General features: G+C 44.8%; 1 protein-coding gene across 1 annotated transcript; it reads left to right on the top strand.

Annotated features, from left to right (window-relative positions):
- Window positions 1–3,500: 3,500 nt before the first annotated feature.
- cnpy3 (canopy FGF signaling regulator 3) lies at window positions 3,501–8,040 on the top strand. The gene is made up of 6 exons (XM_074699286.1): window positions 3,501–3,756; window positions 4,658–4,784; window positions 5,346–5,442; window positions 5,639–5,761; window positions 5,848–5,965; window positions 6,096–8,040. The coding sequence occupies exons 1-6, from the start codon at window positions 3,651–3,653 to the stop codon at window positions 6,425–6,427; spliced, it is 903 nt and encodes a 300-aa protein (XP_074555387.1). The 5' UTR covers window positions 3,501–3,650; the 3' UTR covers window positions 6,428–8,040.
- The last annotated feature ends 74 nt before the right edge of the window (window positions 8,041–8,114 follow it).

Below are 8,114 nucleotides of genomic sequence, written 5' to 3'. Positions count from 1 at the left end.
CCTGAAGTGACACTAAGCTGCTCCACACCAACACTGTAAGCCCTATAATTTAACAAAAAGTGTTTTATAGCCTAAAATTCAACACCTGAACGTTTATCTCCAGTAGACAGACCAAAGACAAACATTTTGCACATGCTTTAGGATGTAAATGTTTATTTCTGATGCAAAGTGTAAGATTTTAACATGGGGCTCTATGGGGATGGACTCACTTTTGGAGGCAGCCTCGAGTGGACATTTAAGGAACTGCAGTTTGTAACACTCCTGTTTTTGCACCATGTTTGGACTCTTAAAGCTGCAGAGACTGAGGAGATGAATCTACTTTGAGTTTATTTTTTGACGCTGCTCTGGGTTCAGCAGCAGTGGGTGGAAACACATGAACAGGTGTTTCTGTGGACAGCGCTGCTCTGGATGCTAACGCTGACACACGCAGCGGAGCGATGAGGACGTGACGATCCCTGATGATAAATGAAAGGATGAAAACACTGGTGTCTAATCTGAAGCAGACTTTGTGTGGTGTGTGAACTCTAACTCCAGATGAAAACACAGTCTGCATAAAGCCTGTCATCAGCTCCCTGTGCTCCCTCTGAGCTTTCAGCGATCAGCGCGCTGTCATTGTTTCACTGCACAGTTTGTGTACTTTCATTATCAGTATAAACTGTTAAAAGCTGCTCTTTATTCTGTATGCGCTGAGGCCTTTTCAACAACCTGCTATGTAATCTGAATGCATGATTATTTTATTCAAGGAACGGCTGAAAAGGAGAGCAGGCGCGAGAGAGATGAGAGTTTTTAACAAAGTCCCTGGCTCGGCCGCTGTGTGGGCTGCTCTGCTGAATAAAACCGGCTTTCATCTCTCTCTTTCTCTCTGTACATCAACCTCCCCTCCACCAACTCAGTGTCAAGCTCTGCTATGAGACACACAATGATCTGTGTGTGTGTGTGCGGTGGAATGAGGAGCTGGCTGTCCTTTTGGCAGGCAGCGGTATACTGAAGCACCTCTCAGAGAAACTGGACTATTATTGAACCGCAGAGAAACACTCAGAGCGGAGCTGCTGCAGCAGCAGCAGCTGCAGCACTCTGCTGCTGCTGCTGCTGCTGCTTCCCCTCTCACTCTTTACTGTAGTTACACACCTCAAGAGCCCAGGGTCACAGCCTGCTACACTCTCACACCTGTGTTTCTCCTGCATAAACCTGGAGAAACAGGAAGAAGAGTTTTACTTCAAGGAGTTCCTCAGGGAACTAACTGAGGTCCTTCATACTTCACAGTAAACAAAATTAAACCAGCTGGTCCCGTAGTGGGACTAATTCATAAAAACAAAACTCCTGACAACCTCAAATTCTCTAATATGATGTTGGGTTGTTTAGAACTCAGATTGACTGTGGAAGTCTCAGTTTCACAGTAAATCATGAGCCACACTGGAGCTTCACTCAGGCTTACATCTATGGTACGGGTTAGGTACGACTCATAGAAATAAACATTGCATCCTGCAATTTTCTAACTAGCTGGTGTTAAAAACATGTTCACCAATGATGAGGTTTCAGCTGAGTCTCAGTTTCACTGTAAATTGTAACCAACACTTAAGGTTACCCTAAAAACCCATGGAGACAAACGAGTAATCTGTGACTTACTTGCAAGCAAGTGGTCTTGATTTCACTTCACGGAGACCTAGTTACCTGTTTCTGGTGAGTCTCAGTTTTACTGTTGATGGTAAGCAACACTGATGTTTTGCTATTGCTGTATTAGCAGTTTTTACCCTGAGAAGGAAAAATTGGGTTTTTCTTTTTCTTTTTTGTGATGTAGTTGCATGGGGCAAGTCTTACCAAAATCTTAGCATTACATCTTGTAGGTCTCAGTTTCACTGTTAATAGTCACTAAAACTGAAGGTTGCCTTGTACTGGAATGGGAAACATTTTTTAATAATTTACTTGGAGATAACAGGTCTTAAGTTTGACTGAATCAAAACATTTAACAGTGAGTCTCAGTTTCACGGTGCATTGGACATAAAACAGAGGCTTCACATCATCCTGACGCCTGTAAAATAAACTTGTCTGTCCCAGTATGTGGAGGAAACTGAGACCAGTAATAAACACCAACCCTCATCAGTTTCTACATGCAGTATGCTGCGGTGGGAGCAGGTTGTTTGAAGATGACAGGATCAGCCTCTAACACGGTGCGTTTCATAAGAGGACTGTGAAATTTACCCTGTAAATCAGTGGGATTAATGAAGCGGATATCATTAATGAGCCACTAATTAGACATGCCACCCTGAGGCGCCATGGAGAGGACCCTGACCCAGGTGGCAGTGAGTGGAACATAATGTGAGGTATCACCAAGGGACGGCTGACGAGGGAAACAGTTCCTGGAGAGGTAATTGGACGGCTTAGTGGTGAGGTCAAAGATTTGATTCTGACATCAGGATGCTTGTTGTTGAGGGCAGGTTCAAGTTGTAACGTAATGAAAGATGACTTAGCGCCCCCTGATGTGTCTCTCCTTGGATTTGTCTCCAGTTAAAACCACACACACCTCTGTGCATCATGTGGCTGGAAGCTAGTGGGAGGCTGTTAGGTGGTTCATCATGTCCGTCGACCTCGAGCCAATCAGATGTGAGCGGACACGTCATCGTCTCACAAACAGTCTTCAGATATCAGACCCTGTTGACAGTCCAAGACTCCTGTAAACAGACGGTGCTTACACACACACACACACACACACACACACACACACACACACACACACACACACACACACACACACACACACACACACACACACACTTGGTTGACACATCAATGTTACATAACCACAGAGGACTTGGTTTTTAGTGTGTGTGCAGCTCCCTCTGTTGGACAAAACTGAAAACTGCATCTGAAGATGGTTTATTGTGAAGATGCACCACTCAACAGTAAATGTATGGAACACTGACAAGAGGAAAAATTGATTTTTTTCTCCCGTATTATGAAAAAAAAAACAGTTATTTAAGGGAAAAGCTTAATGCCAGGCATTATATTTAATTCCTGTGAGTCTGCCTTGCTATGAGACGTTCTCGTGCTGCAAAAAGATTCAACAGGAAGTGAACCATACTTCATCATATTTAAACTAAGTCTGTAAAACATACATTTTTTCTAAATGTTCACCCCTTAAAACTATTCAGACTAAATGTGGTGTCAGGCTCTGTAAAAACATGTCATCTTTAAATCATCAAATAAAAAACACCATTTTAAAATGGGTTTTATGAACGTTTAAGCATCTTACATTGTCCAGAGCATCTATTTAATTTAAACACAGTTATTATGATTAATACCAGTATGGAGTTTAGCCCGTGTAAGCTTTTTAAACATGTTACACGCTGACATAAAAACCCGTCTGGATAATGAACGGGTCTCACTTCCTGTTTTGTGTCATTAAAAAAGACGCGGAGTGATGCCTCTTCCTGTTTTGACACTTCCTCTGCTTCTGATTGGTCCAGCTGCTGCCACTTCTTCCCCTCTGATTGGCTCAGAGCGCCCGGAGCGGAAGTGATTATCAGCTCGTGCAGCTGCTGTGATGAAGCAGAGGAGGATGTGTGAACTGAGAGAAAACAGACATTTGAAGACGTTTTAAGGGAAAAATAGACTTTAAAAACGAGCAGCAGACCCAGAGAGGGCTGCGGAAGATGGGTTTCAGCGGGTTTTTACCTTTTCTCTTGATAGTTTCTCCGGTCGTAGCAGGAAAAACCGGAGGAGACGACGAGTGGGTTCATCTGCCGAACAAATGTGAAGGTAAATGAGAGACTGTTGGGGGGTGTTAGGTCCCAAAACCAGGGTCTGAGGAAGTCCACAGGATCACATCAGACCAGGAGATCCACGAACATCTCTGTGTTTTCTGTGCCAGCGGCTCTGCTCAGTGTGAGGCCTGGGTCTGTTAGCAGAAAGCTGTGTGCTCCTGTTTACACCGAGTATAACCTGTGAGGATGGAGGAGCCACCATCAGTTACACATTTAACAGAGAGGCCTCAAAATGTGTGAGCACAACAAAATATCAAAGGGAAAAATGTATTTCTGCAGAAAATGTTCAATTAAAAAAATACAGTTCTTGAAACATTGCAGTCAGTGATATTTCTGTTTTTGTTTTTGGACAATAAATGATAAACCTCATTAAGTTAAGCACGAAAACAAACAATAAGATAGTTTCTCCAAAAAGTTGGTGGCAGTAATGTTTTTTTTTTCTTTTTTTAAGTAGTGTTTAGGAAAAACTACTCAGAGAAAAACAGATCTAAGGCCTCATTATTTGTATAAATCAGACATATTTGATGTTTTTTCTTGTTAAATGAAAGAAAAAAATGGTTTTCTTGGCACAGGATACAAAAACTGAGCTCTGAACAGAAAACAGTGAAATGTAATGTGTTAAAGTTAATTTAATCTTAGTTATGGTCTTTGAAAAGTGACATATTTTTCTTATTAGTCATAAATAAATAAAGCTTGCTGAGTCTGTGCTCTTCTCGTACATAGACTTGGATCGGTTGTTTTTCGCTGTGTTTCTGTGTTAACGGCTGAACAAAGCGCTCGGTGACGACCTGCAGCTCTCTAAATGTTGAAAACATCTTTCAAACTGTCATCTCCTCTGGCTGATGAAGCAGACGTCAGCGTTCGTGGAGTAAACACTCTCCTGTTTCTCTCATCAGTGTGTAAGTTTGTCAGCATCGAGATGAAGTCGGCGTTCGAGGAGACGGGGAAGACAAAAGAAGTCATCGACAGGAACTACCGCTTCATCGACAGCAAGGGGGCGCCGCCAATCAAATATGTCAAGTCGTAAGTTTGTGTTTGTTGTGTTTGTCGTGTTTTACCCTGGGTGGCTTCCTTCTCTGCCAGCTTGACGTGAGCAGTCTGAGTATAGCACAGCGTTAACCTCCTCTGTGCTGTCAGCCCAGGCCTCTGGATCCTTCTGAGTCTGCCTCTGTCAAAGCGGCGGCAGGGGACAGGAACTTGGTCACGGCTCAGTTCCTGTGGAGGGGCTGGATATAGAACAAGCTGCAGAGCAGGTGCTGCTGGGGGGGTGAGCTCGCTTTAATCCAGCTCATGTAGACGGAGAAAGCAGAGCACGTTCACTTCCTGTCACACACACGGGTTTAAAGAAACAGCTCGGGTCAAATCAAAACTACACCATCAACAGGTCACAGCTTTAATAAAACATGACGCTAAGAAAAACAAACTAGATTAAAACAACTTTTTTATATGAGCTGTAATCATGTAAGGACACTACGGGAGCCCCAGAGGGACAGAATAAAGACTAAAGAAAGCACAGCTCCAGCATCCAGAGGTAACGCTGAGAGGAAAGAGGTCAGAGTCTAACCCCCCCCCCTCCGTCCACAGGGACCTGAGATTCATCGAGGTGGTGGAGAACGTGTGTCAGAGGCTGTTAGAGTACAACCTGCACAAAGAGAGATCAGGGAGCAACCGCTTCGCCAAGGTCAGAGCGTGTGTGTGTGTGTGTGTGTGTGTGTGTGTGTGTCAGCTCACAGCAGATGTTGCTGTTAGGTCAATAAATGAAAGTTCATGTGTGTCTGATGGAGAATGAATGAGTGAATGAGTGGATTTTAATCCTATTGCTAACAAAGATGCTCTTTACTCCTTGCCTGGTGTCCCTGTGTGTGTCCGTCTTGCAGGGCATGTCAGAGACCTTCTCCACGCTCCACGGTCTGGTGAATAAAGGCGTGAACGTGGTCATGGACATCCCCTTCGAGCTGTGGAACGAGACGTCAGCCGAGGTGGCCGACCTCAAGAAACAGGTGGGCCGCGCGTCTCCTCTGTGTGTGTGTGTAACTCTGTGTGTGTGTGTGTAACTCTGTGTGTGTGTAACTCTGTGTGTGCTCAGTGTGACGTGTTGGTGGAGCAGTACGAGGAGGTGATCGAGGACTGGTACAAAGGGAGCCAGGAGGAGGACCTGACCACCTTCCTGTGTGAGAAACACGTCCTGAAAGGACAGGACACAGGTGAGACACTGTGCTCTGCTCTCTGCTCTGTTTGATGGTTACCCTGTTTCCATGGCGACCATCTGAAGGGTGTCAGTGGAAATAAAAACTTCTCCGTGGCTCAGGGTGGCTCATGTGTTTCCCTCCCCAGAGTGCCTGAAAGAAGAGTGGACCATGAAGAAGAAGAAGAAGGGCGACGTGGCCGCCATGGCCGAGGACAAGAAGAAGAAGAGGAAGAAGAAGGGAGGACAGAAAGGAAAGGAGGGAGGAGACGGCAGCTCGGACGGAGAGAAGACCACCAAGAAGAAAAAGGAGAAGAAGGTGAAGAAGAAGAAAAAGAGCAGAGCTCCAGTGGAGAAGGTGGAGGTGGGAGGAGGAGGAGGAGGAGGAGGAGGAGGAGGAGGAGGAGGAGGAGGAGGGGTGACGTCGGACGAGGAGATCCAGCCTCAGGTGCCGCTGTCTGGGCAGAAGACGGAGCTGTGAGTCCTGGTCTCTGTGAGTCCTGGTCTCTGTGAGTCCTGGTCTCTGTGAGTCCTGGTCTCTGTGAGTCCTGGTCTCTGTGGGTCCTGGTCTCTGTGCAGGAAGTGAACTCTTAGTAAAACATCTGCAGCTTGTTTAAAGTCCTCGGCTGAGGTCTCCCAGTCTCACCTGGGTCTTTAATCCAGATCTTTAACCAGATTCATTTCACTCTGTCCAAACTTTATTCTTTCATTTTCTCAAAGTGAAACTCTGAGGGTTAAAGCGTCAGACTAAAACTGAATAATCCTTCATTTAATCCACAGATCATTCATCTGTTAGGATCAGGAAGTTCTCCATCAGAGTTTGAAAAACAAAAACACTTCCTGTTACAGTCTGAAGGCGGAGTCCTGAAACTCTGACACCTCAGAGTTCAGATAATCTGACTTTAATCTGGACTTCCTGCTTTAATCTGAGAGTTCTTAATTCCAGTTTTAACCTCAGTGTTCATCTTAATCTAATCTCAGAGGTGTTGAATGTAATCCTTAAACTGTAACTGTTTCCAGAATCCTGAGAAAAGGAAGTTACATTTCTACCTTTCTGTCAGATTTAGGATTTTAAAGTCAGTATGGGTTTGTTTTGTTTTGTTTTGTATGTTTTGTTTTGTTTTGTTGTTGTTGTTGTTGTTTTGTTTTGTTGTTTTTTTCTGGCCTGGCCTCCCACGGTACTGTTGAAGTGTCTAACCTGCGTCAGCCTGTGTTCCTGATGAGTCTGTGAAGCCTGATGAAGGCGGCTCACACACTTGTTAGCATCTCTAACACACACACCTGTGTGTTTGCTAAGCCACGCCCCCTAAACTCAGATCAGCTCAGAGCGTTTCTGTTGTAATGAATGAATATCATAGCTCTTCACCACCTCATGGTCCAGGCTGTAAACGTGTGATCCAGCTGTATAAACTGGCTTTCTAACATTGGACCCAATGGGGATTCCTTCACATTTGTAGCTGGCCTCTAGTGGACACTCAAAGAACTGCAGTTTTTGCATTTAGTCATGTATTTATTGTAAAACTGTGGGCTGCAGTGGGTCTCCTCTCTGTGTGAACTCAGACTGTGTTTATTTTCTGTTGAAGTCATGTTTTGTTGTGGTGTTTCTCCCTCAGACAGCTCATTCAGCTCTGACAGCTCAGAGCTCTGACTGCTGGTCTCTTTACGGACGTCTGTGGACGTCTGTGGACGTCTGTGGACGTCTGTGGACGCTGACTCTGGCCGCTCTGAGATCTGTGTGTGTTAAATCCTTTCACTGATGAGCACAGGGAGTTTTTCACGCTGTAAAGACCTGAAATGTTTTATCCTCCCTCCATGATGCAGATCAGTCAAAGGTTTGGTTCCTCTGTTTTCACTGGTTCATGTTTGTGTTTCCTCCCTGCTGGTGTGAGCTGTACAGAAGCTGCTATTTAAGGTGTGTGTGTGTGTGTGTGTGTGTGTGTGAATGAAGTTTCTGCAGGTGTGTGTGGTTTGCATCAGTATGTGTGTGTTTTTACAGGTTTTTATTGAGAAGTGTGACGCTGGCTGTGTTGAACTGCAGTAGCTTTTTGAGACTCTGTGCTGAACACGTTGTTGGATCAATAAACTGGGAACGAAGCGACGACGTCTCTGACCGATCATTCTCAGGGTTTCTCTCCTCACACAGGCTCACACAGAAAAACAAAATCTAC

This window comes from Halichoeres trimaculatus, unplaced genomic scaffold, assembly GCF_033239565.1.
Source record: "Halichoeres trimaculatus isolate MK-OKI-2021-1 unplaced genomic scaffold, fHalTri1.1 fHalTri1_scaffold_22, whole genome shotgun sequence".
NCBI classification, from domain to species: domain Eukaryota; kingdom Metazoa; phylum Chordata; class Actinopteri; order Labriformes; family Labridae; genus Halichoeres; species Halichoeres trimaculatus.
Note: the sequence above shows the minus strand (reverse complement) of the source record. Positions and strands in the feature narration are given on the sequence as shown.

What these genes read in the sequence shown, in the direction of transcription:
- cnpy3 (XM_074699286.1), top strand. Translation starts at nt 3,651, where the DNA reads ATGGGTTTCAGCGGGTTTTTACCTTTTCTCTTGATAGTTTCTCCGGTC. An exon ending in CCAATCAAATATGTCAAGTC is followed by an intron (nt 4,785 to 5,345) that starts GTAAGTTTGTGT and finishes CTCCGTCCACAG; the next exon opens with GGACCTGAGATTCATCGAGG. An exon ending in TGGCCGACCTCAAGAAACAG is followed by an intron (nt 5,762 to 5,847) that starts GTGGGCCGCGCG and finishes GTGTGTGCTCAG; the next exon opens with TGTGACGTGTTGGTGGAGCA.